This window comes from Sminthopsis crassicaudata, chromosome 5 (assembly GCF_048593235.1).
Source record: "Sminthopsis crassicaudata isolate SCR6 chromosome 5, ASM4859323v1, whole genome shotgun sequence".
Lineage (NCBI taxonomy): Eukaryota > Metazoa > Chordata > Mammalia > Dasyuromorphia > Dasyuridae > Sminthopsis > Sminthopsis crassicaudata.
This window is the reverse complement of record NC_133621.1, coordinates 218060794-218078019: the sequence shown is the minus strand read 5'-3', so window position 1 is coordinate 218078019 and position 17226 is coordinate 218060794. Positions and strand designations below refer to the sequence as shown.

The window sequence follows — 17226 nt, the reverse complement described above, 5'->3', positions numbered from 1 at the left end:
AACAGAACAAGGAAGTCAAACCTGCCCAGGAGAGGCATCTGTCCAGTAATCAGGAAGAGAACCACTACAGAAGTATTATAAAAACCCAGGGAGGGGCACAGCTGGATGGTACAGTGGATAGAGCACTGGCCCTAGAGCCAAGAGAACCTGAGTTCAAATCCGGCCTCAAACACTAGCTGTGTGACCCTGGACAAGTCACTTAACTCAATGCTTTTCAAACAAAACAAAAACACACACCAGGGAGAAGAGAAGATCCAGGAAGAAAAAGGTAATCGACATCAAATAATGCAGAAAGAACAAGAAGGGGGACAACTAAGAAAAAGATAGTCTTACTGAGTACAGCTGACAAAGCCCAAATAGCTGAATGTAGGGTTTTTTTTCTAAGAGACTGAACCCGAAAGAAATACAGGAAGACAGCCTAAGAGATTCAAATGAAGTCAAGACTGGTGGGGAATGTTGTCATGTTTGTAGGCAGCAGAGGAAGAATTGGTGGATAAGGAAGCCGTAGAATCAGGACTAAAGTGAGGATGATTAAAAGGCAAATTTCAGGAAGGGATGGGATCCAGGGCATGATGGAGTTGACACTGATAAGGAAAGAAGACATTGATCTTCATCATGGACTAAAGAAAAAGAGGAAAGGAAAAGAAATGATGCCTAGGTGATTCAAAGTAGGGAACCGGAGAGAGGAGGAAGCTTGCAATGGATGACCTAAATTTTTTCAAAGCAGTATGAGGTGATGTACTCTGCAGAGAAGAGAGAGGGAGGGGTTAAGTGGTAGAGTACAAGACTTCAGAAGACACAGTATGGAATAACTCAAATGGAAAACACAACAGAGCCAATCAAATAAAAGCCCATTTATTGGAAGGCAGAAGTAAGGAACCAATTGGGAAAGGATAAAACAAATCTGTAGTAAACCCATTTCTCATGGCTGAATGACTTCCTCTAATTGTTCAGTAAAAGTGGAGAATACAGGAGCAAAAGGAATGTGTTAAGGTAATGACTAAGACAGCAATAATAATGACTTTATATATAACATTTTAAGATCTGTAAAGTGCTTTATAAATATTTGTTCACTCAGTCTCACTAACAACCTAGGTAAGCAGGTGCTGTTATTATCCTCATCTGACAGATGAGGAAATAGAGGCAAAGAATTAAATAACTTGCTCAGAGTCATACAGCACAACCACAGGGCAAAAGACAATGAAAACTTGAATTGGATGACTAAACAGACATTGAAGCAGAAAAGTAAAGCTAGAGCAAGGTGAAGCAGGAAGGGATAGAGTGCCTGGAAGTTGAAGTGAGGATACAGAATGATTTTAGGAGGAATGAGGTAAGTGCTAAAAGGACAGAAGGTTATATCTGATCAGCTACAGGAATTTCAGGTTTGGACTGTGAAGATGATCAGTTCAACGATAAAACCACTGAACTTCATACAGCTGAAGTGGAGTAAAGTGTAGAAAATAGTAATTGGGAATGATGATAAAGAGGAAAATAAGGAAATCTGAGGGGATTTCAGTTTAACAAGTTCTCTCCATGTGAGCCACACAGAGCATTCCTGGAAAAAAGAAAATGATCTTGGAACTGGCAGGTCATAGGCATCAGGATCTAATAACATGAAATACCTGAATGAAGAGATCTTAAAGAAGGAGAGGTTGCTGAGTGAAGATGGCAGGGGGAAGGCCTAGAAGTGGTAGTGAAGAGCAACAAGTTTATTTGTCTTTCTGGCCCTATGCATCAGGGCATGAGAAAAAGTGTACCAAATACTAGAGAGGACTGATAAGAGATACAGTATCATCAGGGGAGTCAAGTTTCTGTGACTGCAAAGAGATGGAAAGCCCATGAAAGGAAGACATCCAATATGAAGGGCACTTGGTTAGAAATACAGGGTACATTGGAAACAGAGAATCGAATTGGTTAGAGACCTGAGAGGAACAGGGCTGACATGGATGGGTATGAAGAATATGTATTCATCCATCCATCCAACCCAGGCCTGGTGTCCAGGGAAGAGAGCTTTGGTCTAAGTTGTTTACCATTCAAAATCACAGGAATTCCTGAGTCACAGGGAAGCCATAAAGCAATTAAGATTATCATGATCTTTCTAAAAGCAACAACATATCTATTTGATTATTGTATTTTGAGTAAGAGGTAGAGGTCTCTGTGACCTCTACTAAAGGTTCTTGAGTAAGAGAGTGAGAGACTAAGTTTTTAGAAGATTATTTTTGGTTTTTTGTGGGAGCAACTGGGGCTAAGTGACTTGCCTGATGTCACAGAGCAATAAAAATGTGTGCAGCTAGATTTCAACTCGGGTCCTCCTGACTCCAGGGTCTGTGCTCTCTGCAAAGCTACCTAGCTACTCCCAGATTATTTGGGCAACTGTGTAGAAGATGTATTGAACGGAAAAGAGATTATCAAATGCTAGTACTCTAATTAGAAGGCTACTGAAATAGTCTAAACTACTCAACTAGGGTCAGAGATGTGTAGTGGAAAAAGAACAGACTTCAAAGATATGAAAGTAGAATAAAGAATCAATAAATATCAATAAATCAATCCTGACTCTGAAGACTCAGCTGAAAAAGAATTTGTATAGAGGTTGGCATTCAAGGATAGTCACGTGGACATTCTAACACTTTCTCAGACCTAGTACTAGTCTTTTTATCCCTTCCCATATTCTTCTGTTGGATATGGGTAGAGGCAGGGTACAGATGAAATTTCATTAAATATTTCTGGTTTTTATACATATTTCAGATGAAATTACACTAGAGATTTGGGGGCCTGGAAATACTGCCTAAAAATTAGCAATAATAGAAGACCCAGAAAGAGAGAAAACTGAAAGTAACAGATGCCAGAACACATCCAGATAAAATTAAAGACACCATCATATGAATGCATACAGAAAGCCACACATACTGAATTTTTGTGAGATGAGGCAAGCCCAAAAGAACAAGGTAGTGACAATGTTAGACAGAGACAATGTAGAAAAACTGACAGACTGAAACCATTGATTAACAGGAAGGAGAGAAGGTTTTTCTGGACAATCATTTCACCAGATTTGGGTTTACTGACAGGAAGGAATCATAGATTCCCATACTTGGAAAGGCCCTCATAGGTAATCTAGTTCAATACCTAATGGAGAACCTCTCTACAACCTTTAATGGTCAATTAATTCCCCACTTGAAGATCTCACCTAAAGAACTCATTATGTCCTAAGGCAGCCAAATTGACTTTTAACCAATTCTAATTGTTAGTTGTTCCTTACACTGAATGCAAATTGTGCTAGCACAAAGTAAAATAAGTTTAGAGGAATTTAGGTATTCTAACTCTGGGCTCCCTGCTACCTGAAAAGTAAAGGTGGTGGTGATAATGGAGGGGAAGCAGTTCACTTTCAAGAAAATAAGTTCTTCTATGGAGACTGAATGTGGATTGAGGAAGAGTATTTTCATCTATTTTTTTTTGCTTCTCACGGGTTTTTCCCCTTTTGGTCTAATTTTGTTTGCACAACATGATAAATATGGAAATAACATTTAGAAGGACTGTACATATTTAACCTATACTGGATTGATTGTTGTCTTGAGAAGGGGGGGAGAGGGAAAAAATTTTGGAGTGCAAAAATCTTATAGAAATGAATGTTGGAAAATTATCTTTATATGTATTTGGGAAAATAAAGTATTATTGAGGTTAAAAAAAAAAGTTCCTGATTATGAAGATGGGAAGAATAAAAAGCCTGGTAGATAAAAATTAAAATACAATAAAGGATATTAGACAGTTAGATAGCCTAGTGGGCAAAGCATTGTACTTGGGAGTCAGGAAGACTTGAATGTGTGGCTCTAGGCAAGTCACTGAGACCCTCTCATGCCCAGTTTCTTTATCTGCAAAATTTGAGTAATTACAGAACCTCATAAGATTTTTCTGAGGCTCAAAAGAGATAACAGGACATCCCAATCCAGAGAGAAAACTATAGCAGAATACTGTAGGATCTTCAACCCAGTTGACGATTTGGCTTAGTTTTAAGATACAGTTCCAACACCAGGCATCTATATAACACACAGGGAAGTCTGTGGGTTGCTGTGAGTTGAGATCAGAGCCTCTGTGTTAAACAGTGAGCACAGAACTGGAAAGGCTCTAAATGATCTTAGTTACATCCTAATAGAATCCTAGATTATCCTAACAAGTTACAGGGGCTCCTTGAGCTGCAGGGATTTCATAGTGGGTGTCTGGGGTGGGTTATGATCCCAAGTCCAGGACTCTGATCTCAAGCTTTGCTGCTTTTCTGTCATATTAAGATAAATACAAAACTGGACCCACTACAAAGGAGCTCCCATTCTACTGAAGATGAAGGGGACATAGCTAAGTAAATGCAGCACAAAAACAAACAAGCCAGCAAACATATTAATAAATAGGACACTGCCTGTGCCAAAGGACAGAGGGAGGAGATGGAATGTCCAGTCAGACAGTCAACCTCCCTTACATGCCAGTGGCTAGCAAGATCCCACAACTCTGCCAGAGAAGGGAGTGGTGCTTCAGTGCTCTCTAATATAGCTGTTCTGGGGAATCTGAAGCATTGCTTCCTCATCTCCCCCACAGACACACAGTCTGAGGTTCAGCCAGGCCATGGTGGGAATATAATAGTTTCTTTTAAGTACAAAATCTGGTTACAATGAGTAAACTACCACCCTGATGTGAAAGGGGAGGGGGGGCAAAGGAGAGGGATAGAATAATGAGTGGTAAGGAGGGACCTCATCTTTAAATCTAAAGGGAGAAAGAAGGAAGCAGGAAAAACCAGACTCAGGGCTCTCTGTCCAACCCTCCCCATTCCCCCTACACAAAAAGGAAGAGAAGTAGAATTTTTCCAAATAATGATCCTTCCTGCCGCCCACAGTACCAACTGCACCTTCACAGCCTGCCTCAATCAGAGCTTCTGACACTGAATGGTGACTCACCTGTGAGATCATGTGATTACTCAAGGGTGGCTGTTGCTGAGGTGTGGGTGGGAGAGTTGGATGCTGCTGCTGCTGTTGGGTAGTGCAAGGGAGAAGGCCCCGGACAGGCTGGGATGAGGTGACCTGGTTGCACACATCTGGGGCACCTAGAGCTAAACCTAAAACACGAGGAAATAGAAAGCAATGAACACAAACCAGTCCCACCATAGTTCTATCCTCCTCCTCCATCAACCTCACTGTCTCCCCACCCCTCCTCCAATAGCTCTGCAATGGCATAGATTTATTTCAGTTTGTCTGCTGAAGGCAGTGATCGTTCACCTCCCAGAGAAGGGGAATTGCTCTTTCGTCAGTGTGTGGTTCTGAAACTGAACCAGATGTGAGGCTGATGGGTAATGTCAGAAGCAATTAGCCAACCTCAAAACATAAGTGCCAGTCCCTCCCATGTCCAGAGGAGGACTGCAATGATATTATCCAGGCTTCTGGTCCCTTGAGAGCCCTGGCTTGTTTAAAGAAGTGCTGAAAAGGCAAGTCTGCTTCTCTTGGTCCATCTGTGTGTTCGACCCCTCCCCTCCAAATCTTCTTTCCTCCTTTCAGATTAGTTCACTTTGGCAAGACAAGGGCCTGAGTGGAAGCTCTCTAAGACAGCAGATTTCAATGGGAGACTTTTAAATACTATAAATCTAAGCTAGAAACATGACTTGGAGAACAAACCTCAGGCCATAGTAGATTAATTTTCCAAAAACAGATAGGTATCAGGGTAAACAGTGGGTAGTAACAGCTAAATCTCCTAGTCTATATGCTTAACAGACATAGGGAGAAGAGAAGGCAGGAGAATGCATAACAATGGAGGAAAAAGCCACGGGACCATTTATGACCAGGGCCTGCATAGTAGGTATTGGAGGCATACAAGAGAAATTTCCTTCTTCCTAATGTTCAGGACTCCAAGGGAACATGAATGCTTGGGCTCCCTGAAGTGCTATAACAGTTTTATTTTTTCCAATCAGTCATAGGGCACACAGCTGAGATTGTTGCCATTCTTTTCTCTGTAGCCACTAATCTTAAGGCTCACAAGAAAATCACATATTAAGGTGAATGAAAAGACAACCAAAACCAGCTCTCCTACATATCAACCTTGGACTAGCAGAGGGGCTCCTTAGCTGGACAGCAGATAAAGGGACAGGGCCTAACAAGGCAATGGGATTCATCACATGACCAGAGACTGAAAGAAATCAGGCTTAAAAATAAAGGAAATGACTCTTCTCTCCCTGTTATTAGGTTTTCATCCTTGGAACTACTTTTTTTTTGTTGTAGGTAGATGCTAAGGATGGTTTTCAGAAGAGCTGAAGTTGATGCAGAAGCTTGAAGAAGGGTAGGTGCATTACCTGGCCTGGAGATTCTTCCTGCACTGCCTCCTTTATTGCTCCCAATGCTGTCACCCCGGGTAAGAATGGAGATCCCACTGAAGCTGCTGGCTTTGGTAACAGGTGGCCGCATATTACGGACAGAGCCATCTGAGTCTGTGCTGCTCCAGGGCCGGGGCTCCAGGGATTTGATCTCACTGTCTGTGCTGCTCTGGCGGCTGCTCGAAGTTCGGCTCAGCCCCTCACGGTTCCCCCTGCAGAGACCACAGTGGTCAGAATACCCCCCACCCCACCACCTTGGCATAAGACCTAAGGGAGAGTTTATTTCAATTCTTTTGAGAACAATGAAGATGGGGCACATTGATTTCTTGTTAGCTGGCCAGCTGATTGATGCTTGATGGGAGCAGACAGAACAAGACCAAGAGTGGCAACAAAGAGCAGAAGGACAAATCTGGGAGAAAGAGAAAGAGAACTGGTGACTGATCTAACAGAAGCGGGGGGAACACAACACATAACCCAGAGACTGGCTTTAACCTCCTGTCCCCTTCGATGGGCTAGTGGCCCAGGGAGGAATCCTCCTAAACTGAGGTGGATCAGACAAGACACAATACAGTAAAGCTCCAGCAAGTTCCCTGTGTAACTCTCAGCTCCAAACTCAGCAATGGTTCAGATTGTGGCCACTTCTGAGGGGATAGGTAGGAAAGCACCTTTTGGTCCGGCACTGGAGGGGCCTGGTCCAGCCTCTTTACACATAAAGATTTGGGCACAAATGGCTCCAAAGACCTCCAGCCACAGAGAATAAAACTAACTTTTCTCTGGGACTCAGAACAGTGAGAAGAAACACCATGTCCCAATCAAAAGGACAAGGACAACTGATGAGAAAAAAGTGTTTTCTTTGTTGTTCTACTTTAAGAGATGGAATAGGTTTTTTTTTTTGTTTGTTTGTTTGTTTTTTTTAAACCAGTGTAAACTGGTAAGTTTAGCTTGAAAAGTCTAATTTCTATTGTTGTCCCACTAACCAGGGAAGGTCCCCTATCATTAGGCTATCAAGTATCAGGGATTTTCTTCTCATTACCAAAATTAAATCTGAATTAAGATAACAGATAAGAGTAAATAGGAGGGCATTTGTCCTCAACCAAAATATACAGTATCAATCTATTAGTACCCAAGAAACTGTCTCACTTAAGAGCATAAAACCTTGAACTTCCACTATAAACCATTAGAAAATATTTTTAAAATATTCTCCTCCCTGCCCCCCCCCCTCCAGTTTTTCAGTGGGGTCAAAAATCCTGTTTTTAACTTAGCCATCTGTTAAAAGCAGATATACAAGAACTGGGTCCAACCTCTACTCAAACACCAAAGACTATTAGACTCTTGATAAATTTTTTTTTCACACAGAGATTTTCATAAGATTAAAAAAAAAAAGAGCTTCATGTCCCTTGAATAGTTGACCAGAGGGCCAGGCTCGAAAGCAGAGTCTTTTAAGGTTTGTAGGACTACCTTTGTTTTCTTAAGATTTCCATTTACACCAGGGAGTCAGGAAGAATGGAAACAGAAGAGAAGTTTAATAAGTGTAGAGTGATTTATCAAGGAGAATAGCAGTGCCAGATAAGAGTCAATAGCAAAAGAAAGACCAAGAAGGGTCCTAATTGAGGGTGAAAAAGAAGGAATAGTGGGAGGAAAAGGAAAAGAGAATTGAAAAGAAGAAAAGGAAGAGAAGGCAAAAGAGAAAAGGAGAGAGGAAGGAGAAAGGAAAAGAGGAAGAGGAGAAGGGAAAAAGGGAAAAGAAAGGAATGAAAAGAAGCTGAGGAAAAGAAAGAGGTAAAGAGAAAGGAGAAACAGAGAGAAAGGGATAAAGGAAGAGAGAAAAAGGAAGAAAAGAAAAAGAATAAAGGAAAAAGGAGAATGAAAGAAAAAAGAATAAGACAAAAAAAGGGAAAAGAAGATGGAGTAGGAGAGGGAAAGGGACAGAGGCAAAGAGAAAGGAAGAGAGAAAGAGGGAAAAGGGATAAAAAGAGTGGGAGAGGAGAAAAAAAGAGAGAAGGAAGAAAGATAGTGAAATACAGAGAGAAGAAAAGAGCATGTGTGTGAGTATGAGAATGTCTACCATGAATTTTGGGGATAGAGGCAGAGTTCCTTAGAAGGCAACCAACCCTTATGACCACTTCCGCCTAAACCAATCAACCACTGCCATCTCCTGTAACAATTCTGCCATCCACCTACCTGCTCTGCATGAAGCCGGAGAATTAGTGTAGCTGTTCTCAGAACATCAAACCCAGAACCAGGGGGAAATATTTGAGGGTGCTGAAATGAAGCTATTGTTGGGGGAGCTTGGAATCAAGCTTAGCAGAATCATTATAATCTTTCAGCAGCAGCCCCAGCACATGAGTGCCAGACAACCTGAGTTATAAACAAAATCCCAATGAAAGTCAAGGAAGCTTGAATGAATTTTGGCCAGGACAAGGTCTCAATATCCTCCCTCCACAACACAAACTTAACTCAACTCAATTCAAACTGGGCCCAGATGCAGAATCTTGTTACTTCAATGCACCATCAAAAAAGTGGGCAGAAAATAAAGCTGATGTACACAATAAGGCTATAATACTTTTATCTCTGAGCACTGGATTAGGGATTATACTTCTTTTAGACTAGATAAATCAGATATTGGTTTTAGTTTTTGGAAATGGGTTTAATGTATATTAAATTAAATTAAAAGTGGTCAGGTAAGTAGAGAGTCAGGAAGTATTTGGAACAAAAGGCAAGAAGGCCAGCAATTTCCACTTTAGCACTAATGGATGTAGGGGAATTCTTGATGGTCTATCTAGACAGAGTCAGAACGAGAGGTTGGCCAGGAGTTGAGGAGTTGCCCCAGTTACTACTAATCTAGATCCAAGAGATTTCAGTCTCTCTGCATTTATTTTCCAAACATTTTAGGGGAGTGTGGAAGGGAATTGATGGAGAACACAGAGTAGAGAAGCTGAGTCAGATTGAAGCTTTTGAACACTGGAAATCTGAACATCATTACTAATACTCTAGAATGCTAAGAAATCAGTTCAGAAACTATAAAATTCATGCCCACAGATGTAAATTTTTAATCAAAGTTCCTGATAAAAAATTATAGCTAGAGAAGGTTTGGTAGGGAAGTCAGAGAATCATCTAATTATTTTCCATATAATTAATGCCACATAGTGCTAATTAGTAGAGTTTTAATCAAATGATGTTAATTAGGTATCAGAGAAGAACACTCAAAGAGGAGATCTGATGGCACAGAGAAGGGCAAAATGTTGTAGTATAAAAAAGCACACCATCCTAGTCAGAAGACCTGTGTTTGAATCTAGAGCTTAGTAGCACTGTAAATTTAGGCAAGTAACTTAATCTCAATGAGCCTGTTTCATCACCTGTAAAATGCAAATAATAACATCTGCCCTTCCCAACTCACAACACTATGAAATAAAATGTTAATGTATTTTGAAAATTATGCATTGCTATAAAAATGTATGATAATGTTATTAAACCACACTTCATCCAAGAATTTGCAGTGTCTTCTGAGAAAAGCAGCTCTAGGGGTAGCTAGGTGGTGCAGTGGATAGAGCACCAGCCCTGAAGTCAGGAGGACCTCAGTTCAAATCTGGTCTCAGACACTTATTAGCTGTGTGACTCTGGGCAAGTCACTTAACCCCATTGCCTCAACAAAAAAACAAAAAAAAAAAAAAAAAAAAGAAAAGCAGCTCTGGACTCCCAGAGTCCAGAACCATTATCACCTATTTTTGTAAAAGATAATCTTGAGTAGGAATCTAGTGAATCTAAGTTAAGGAATGGACCCAGGACCTAGATAAAGAAACCCTACTGCCAATCCCCAAAACTGTTTGAAAGTTTCCTATACATGGAGGCTTTGGGTCAGACCTCTATGTATAGCAAGCTTGGGATGGCCTAGAAAAGTTCCACATCCTTTTTGATTCAACTTCAATTATATGGATTCCATTTGCTTTGGTTCCACTTGGTTATGCACCATGGATTTAATTTGAGTGCCAATCAAGGGTGGAAATCACATATGGAGGGATTTAAATATTATTGTTCAGTTGTTTTTTAGTTGTGACCCCATGTGGGAGTTTTCTTGGTAAAGATACTGGGGTAATTTGCCATTTCCTTCTCCAGCTTATTTTACAGATGAGAAAACTGAGGCAAATAGGGTTAAGTAACTTGTCCGGGGTCACCCAGTTTATAAGTATCTGAGACTGGATTTGAACTCAGGAAGATGACGCTTCCTAATTCTAAGGCAACTCCATTCACTGCACCATCTAGTTGCTCACCATTTAGAAACTGCCTGGACCCAAAGTCTAACTTTAAATACTTCTAATACTTTAAATGAAGAGATCTGATCTTTATAATGAAATGTTCTCATTTATAAAATGGGGAGAGCATAGGATGCAAAAAGTAATGATCAAAACAAGTGACTGAATTCAGAAGCCAGCCCTTTATGCTAAATGAGCTGGAAACACTGATGTAGGGATATGACCTTAGAGCAAAGGCTTCTCCCATTACCCCTCCCAAAAATGGTCCCTGCTGGGGTAGAACTGAGATACCACAGTGAAAGGGAGAAACTCATGCTGTACCTGCTCTGTGGACAAAGGGAGGGCACCAGGCTCTGGGGCTGCCAATCCGGCATCATTCACCAGCACTAAATGCGATTGAAGCGTAGGAGAAAGAGAACCATATAAAGAACATGCTCTCAGCCCACCCTGGGGCAGGTAGGCCCTTCCAGAGGCTATTTTGTCTTCCCTTGCCTCCAGGTGGAATTATTCACAAATAATATCAAACAAACTGATTAAAAGGTAAGGATTCAGGAGTCTCTTCTTCTTAAAGACCATACAACCTATTCTCCTGAACCAAGAATATATTTCCCAGGTCCTTGCACAAATTTAAGATCAGTATCTGTAGAAGATATATTTCATTCTTCCTCAAAGAAATAAATGTGTTAACTGCATTAAATTCATTTAATTCTTTTAAGCTTTTCTAGGGACAGAAGAGAGAAGGGAGACTTCTTCCAGTCCCTTTCACCTACCTATTGAAGGTTCAACATTTAATCAGAAATAATATAATTTAGTAGGAATTGTGTCAGTGTGGTTTTTTTTTTTTTTTTTGTTCTTTGGGGAGGGGGAGGGAAAAGGAAGAGGAAGGAATCCAATACTGCAAATACCACAGATTGAACAATTCCACAAGCAGCCATGCATGGTGCAAACTCACTCTGCTGGACAGATTATGGCAAAAAAAAAAAAAAAAAAAAAAGGGTGGGGAAGGAACACACAGAGGTACCTAAAAATCTGCCTTCTTTTGTGAGAGCTAGAAGAAAAGGCTTCTTTGGAGAGTCTGTTGGTTAACATCAAAGAAAAGCATCATTACAGGATTACATTATCCTCGCTGACAAAGCTCAGTGTGAAGCAGGGAACATGCTAAGTGGTACTAACCTGATGTCATTTAGATATCCGTTCTGGCCAGTCTAGGTGGGGGAGGAGAAAACGGAAAATAACTTATAAGAAAACAGCATGGCACATCTGAAAAAGGGCGTCCAAGACACTCTGAATACCCAAGATTCTCAAACCAAAGGAGTTCACCCCCACCAAAATGATCTTAGATGAGAAAAAGGGAAAAGGGAACCCTTACCCACACACCCACTCTAACTTTGGATCTTTGATGGGAAAGAGTTTTAAGATCTGGAATGCTTCCCTAAGTATCTGTTTGATGGTAAGGAAGAGGAATAGAAAATGGGAGAAGATGAAGGTATATCTAACTATCTTGTTTCCTTTCTTGTTTTGTCCTTTTATCTTCAGGGGGCAGGTGGGGCTTATTAAACTATGGATATGACTTCTCATATGAGTTATGGAGGAGTAGAAGAAGACTCAGGTGATTTGGAAGCATCCTCAGTGGCTACTCCACTGAGGCTAGTCCATCTACTATATTGACAAAGGAAAGTGGCCCTAATGATACCCAGAGAGGCTGAGTGGAGCAAGGGGAAGGAAGAGAAACTACTTTCTGGCATCTAGAGAAAATCCTAAGTCAAATAAATAGCATCAAGGTGGACTCCCCTGGACATGTGATCAACAGTGGTACAGAGCGGTACTGACAATGTCTAGCCACTGAGCTGGGTAGGCACTGGAGAGAAACCCAAGCAGGACAACATTCCTTTTATAGAGCATGGAAGCTCTGTTGAAGGCAGCAGCAGCAGCAGCAGCAGCAGCGTTTCCATCCAAACAGCCTTCTTGCCACCTTATTTTCCTATTTTTAGGCTCCCCCTCACCCCAGAATTCACAATGCCAACTTAATCAACTCCCTCTGCCTGGTGAAGGGTCCCTTGCAATTGGGAATCAAACAATTTCTTTTCTCGGGCTTTTGGGCAGTGTCCAGCTTTCTCAAGTCTAGAAGTTCAAAGCTTCCTAATGCCTCCATCACAGCAAGAAGGAGGAGGATCCAACGTGAAACTCAGAAATCTAGAGAATTGACAAAGAATCTAGGCCTCAGTAGAGGCATGAAAAGATGAGGGGTTTTGGAAAAAAGGGACAGAAGGTATCTAAACTATTTTCTTTAGTTTCTATTGTATTGCTATTTCTATGTATTTCTGACAACCAGACCCACGTCACTATTTAATTAAGAAAAACTACTTATTTTTTCATAGTCTTTTGATTTGTTAAAGGCTAACACGGTGGGTACTTCTCTTATGAAGCTAACAAGGACTGGAGGTTGGTGAGGAATAGCATCAAATCAGGTTGTCTTTATCAGTGCTTCTGCTTTTTAATGAAATATACTATTATTACTTTGTCCATATGACGCTACAGAACATTACTGACCCCAGCCATGTGCAAATGATAACTCTCCTTAAATTTCATCCAATCATTGGTTGGGATGGCAAGCTCTAGTCAGAATGTTCACTGAATTTCTGAAGGATTATCCTGACTCAGGAGGTGAAAGCCCATACAGGTATAAGGTAAAAAGATTATTCCTCCATGGGCTTTGGGAAAGGAAACTTATTGCACAAGTGGTTCAATTAAATCCTGTGGAAGGACTTGGGTCTTCTGAGGCAATGGAGAAAGCTCAATTTTACTGAAACATCCTCCTTACCCCACTTTGTTCTTCTGTGCTGGGTGACAGTAAGAAGTAGCATGTTGAGGGTGGGGAGAAGGGTAATTAGGAGGAGAAGGGAAAGGAGTCAGGAAGTAAGGGTTTGAATGGATAGTGGGGTCAGAATTAAGCCTGTCTTAAGTGACCATTCTATTGACAGAAAGGGATGTTGGTTCTTCATTCTAAGTATGATTGGTAGCTGTTAATGCTATCCTTTCTTGACTAAACACTCCTGCATTCCTACTGCCCCTCCTTTTCTCCCAGTATGCAGAGGCAGAGCGACAGAACATTGGGACCAAGAACAATGGACATGGCCCAACTGCCTTAGAGAATGACGTTGCCCACATGGCTCTAGATACAAAAAAGGCCCATGGAGCTAACTGTGTTTCAAAAGGTATAAGGTAAGAAATATAGGTAGAAAGAGGCTCCTTGTTTCAAAGGGCAGTGTGGGATACTGAGTGGGAAATAGTAGTTTTCTCTATGCTTTTGGAAATAAGGAATTCAGAGAGAATGGACACCAGTCCCATGTTTCTGAAATCACCAAAATCCTTAAAACTAGGGTGACTAAATAAGACAGATGTATTAGCCACATAGATAGTGAATCTGCCCCTTGGAGGCAATGACGCCTAAAACTGGGAAGTAGAAGTTGGAGGGGTGGTGGGAAGGGTGGGATGGGCAAAGTTTAGGGCCCTCCCAGATGCCCTGCTCATAACCAATTCTATTTTCAATCTATCAGGTCTACCAAAATCAGCTAGTTCCAAACTTCATCTCTCCTTGTCCATTGCATAATAAATAAACATTAAGAATAACAGAGATAAAAATCTGTGACTCCTTCGATAGATACTTAATACACTTAATTTTGGAGGTCAAATCTGGAACTGGATGATGTTGATTTTTTAAACATTTATGGAAGAGTCATTCCATTCACAGTATCAAAGATAAAGCACTAAGAACTATGGGCTGACAACTCTCAGAAGCTACACTTACCTCTCGGGCAAATATTCTCTCTCGAACCCTTTGATATTCCTCCTCTCTCTCTTCTATTGACTTGCTCCTCCTTCCATCCTGTAATGGAACTCTGATCTAGATCGATGAGCAGAATTAAGCTAGTTAAGTTCTCCTCGTACTGCAAGCTCACTGCACACCAGCAAGGAAGAGAAACCGGGAGAGTTTATAGTTGCCATCAAAAAATTGGAAAAAAAAAAAAAATCTAATCTTGGACAGATTTCACTGGATACATCTGACCATGCAGTTTTGGAGATAGAGATTTGGGTAGAGGGGAAGTGAGGGGTAAGGGATGGTAAGAGTCATTCTCTTTACCTCCCAAAGAATCAAGAAGAGCAACCATTTATATAGGTCAGGCTGCTTCTCTGCAACAATCAGGTACCTCTCCAGCCAGTGAGAGCCTAGAATAATCCTGGAAAATAAAATACTGTCTTGGAAGGAGAGCGAGAAGTAGAAAGAAGTCAGATCTAAGGAAGAGAAACCATTATATCCTTAGCAGAGTTTAAGGAGAAAATTTTAATAATGGGTCAGCTTAAATCTCTCTTTTCTAATTTACTATTATCTCAACCTGAAGATGCAAACTATGGTTTAGGCAACAAGACACTGAAAATGAATTCTAAAGCACAACTGTCATCTCAAGCTCTTTAATCTTATATGAGCTATGGTCATTAGGGTGAGGAAGAAATAGAAAAATATTCTATGTGCATATATGCATATGTATAGAAATAGCAAAACAAAGAGGGAAGGACAAAGGAAAACAAGAAAGAAGAATAAAGAGAAGGTTCAACAAGAAGGCTGGATGGGCAAAGGGAATATATAGAGAGGTAGGGCTGGAAGAGGAGAAAGAAGGATGCACACTGTGTTGCCCAGGAGACTAAGAACCAAGAAAAGATTAATTTTACAAACACAGAGAGAACCCTAATTTTATAGCAAAGGGCAGACTTAGCAGAAACATCACTTCTCCACCTCAGGTCATAACTCCCGCCTTTTTTTTTTTTTTTTTTTTTTTTTTTTTTTTTAGCTCCTTGGTGTATCTAGAGATGAGTATGACTACTGTACACCATTCTAGTCTATAAACTGTAAGTCATACATTCTTAGATTCTCTTAGAAGGTTAAAGACTTTGGGTGAGATGAGAAACCACATGAATATCTAAGGGGAATGAACCACTATAGAGAATCTAACTTTTAATTCAGTGGCTTTGGAAGATACAGGGAAAGCATCTGGAGAAGGGGGCAACTGCAGTGAACTATTCATTCTGACCTACCAACCCCCAGTGAGTAGCTGTAAGCATCAGGAGAGTTACACTTTGGCTAATTGGGGGTCTCTGTAACCAGGACTCCTTAAGAACCCGCACTCCACCAGATCTCCTTCTGAAGTCCAATTCCAAGTAGATGTTAGTCCTCAACTGTATAATCCCTACTCACCAAGTCCAACAGCTGAGGAAAGGTCCAGAGCTAGTTCCATTATGGCTCAAGAACAAAGTTGAAAAGTATGTATAAGTTAGAGATCATTGGTCTCTGACTTAATTTGCCTCTAGGCCTGGAACATTTCTAATTCTTATAAAATAGGCCACTGGAGAAATGGAAAGAAGGGTATTGGCATGGAAAGGCTGTTGTGCTTTGTTTTTCCCAACCAGGCCCACTTTGTCCACGCCCATCATGATGCTCTAACCTAGGAATCTCCCTCACATATGTCCACAGAAAATGCTCCTGTTTTCTTCACAGCACCCTACATTCTGGTTAGGAATAAAAGTGGGACACTACTTAATCATACACAGAGTAGGTAGAATTATATCAACTTCTCTCTAGATCCTCCAAATTCCACATAAGTTTTCTTTTTCTTCTCTCTTGCAACACAACCCTTTGGAGACTACATCAGAAACTACAGAGAGTCCTCCCTTAGCTAAACTGATCAACTCAGGAAGAAGAGGGAAAACTAACCCAGCAAAAGCAATTACTGCCTAAAGGAGACCACAAGGTCAAGACAGTAGCCAGGTCAGTAAATGAAACCCGGAGCAAATTAACTGGGAACTCAGCAGGGAGAGGCAGGCTTCCCCACAGGTCTGTGCTGTAGAGGGAATATTATTTGTGGAACCCAATATCAAAAGTCAATGTAACTAACTCACCTTGAGTGGTAGGAGGTAGAAAATGACTAAAAGATTGGGAGAAATGGGATCAGAATCATCTTTAAATTGGGTAATTTATACCACTATTTATATACATGTTTTTCTACTTTCCAGGAACATATCTAACTGTGGACAAATGGGAGAAGGAGAGGGTTGCCCTAAACAATCCCCCAGCCACTACAGAAATATCTGTTTGGAGGCTGAAGAAGCAGGAAGGGACTTTGCACTGTCATATATTATATAATACCATAAGCGTAGTCAAGGCATAGGGATGGCTGAGAAGGGTACATGAGTTCCATAAAAAAATGAGAAAATCCAGCAAACCTTAGTTACTGTTTCTATGGGATTCAAAGGGTAGCTTCCAGATCAACAAATGCAGTCAGATAGCTGAGTAAAAGTATATTCCATGTGGCTGGACTCAAGTTCTAAATCTTTCCTCCTTTTCATAAAAATTCCCCTCTCTTCCCAGTTTCTCTCTCACTGTAAACTTTCTCTGCAGATCTGTCCCTCCCCTCTTGAGTCTTCACCTGGTTATCATCCCGGTCCATGCTGGTGTCATCTCTCTTCAGGATGAACCTCTGTTGAAATTCTACATTCTTCTCATCTTTAATATGTTCTGAGAACCTCTGTTCAGGGCTGGGGTTGTGGAAGAATGTTAGGGAAAAAAAAGAGACCCTTCTGTTA

General features: G+C 40.9%; 1 protein-coding gene across 10 annotated transcripts in view; it reads right to left on the bottom strand.

Moving 5' to 3' along the window:
* The window catches only part of R3HDM2 (R3H domain containing 2), a 159305-nt gene that overhangs the window by 21120 nt on the left and 120959 nt on the right, over positions 1-17226 (bottom strand). For 4 of the 10 annotated variants that reach the window (XM_074269899.1, XM_074269900.1, XM_074269901.1 and 1 more), the window contains 6 exons: positions 17070-17178; positions 14399-14494; positions 11764-11795; positions 11612-11665; positions 6320-6552; positions 4938-5095 (listed from right to left, as the gene is read on the bottom strand). In XM_074269899.1, coding sequence (XP_074126000.1) covers positions 4938-5095; positions 6320-6552; positions 11612-11665; positions 11764-11795; positions 14399-14494; positions 17070-17178 — 682 coding nt within the window. The remainder of the gene's footprint in view (positions 1-4937; positions 5096-6319; positions 6553-11611; positions 11666-11763; positions 11796-14398; positions 14495-17069; positions 17179-17226) is intronic. The other 6 variants (XM_074269896.1, XM_074269903.1, XM_074269897.1 and 3 more) reach the window with 3 other exon arrangements.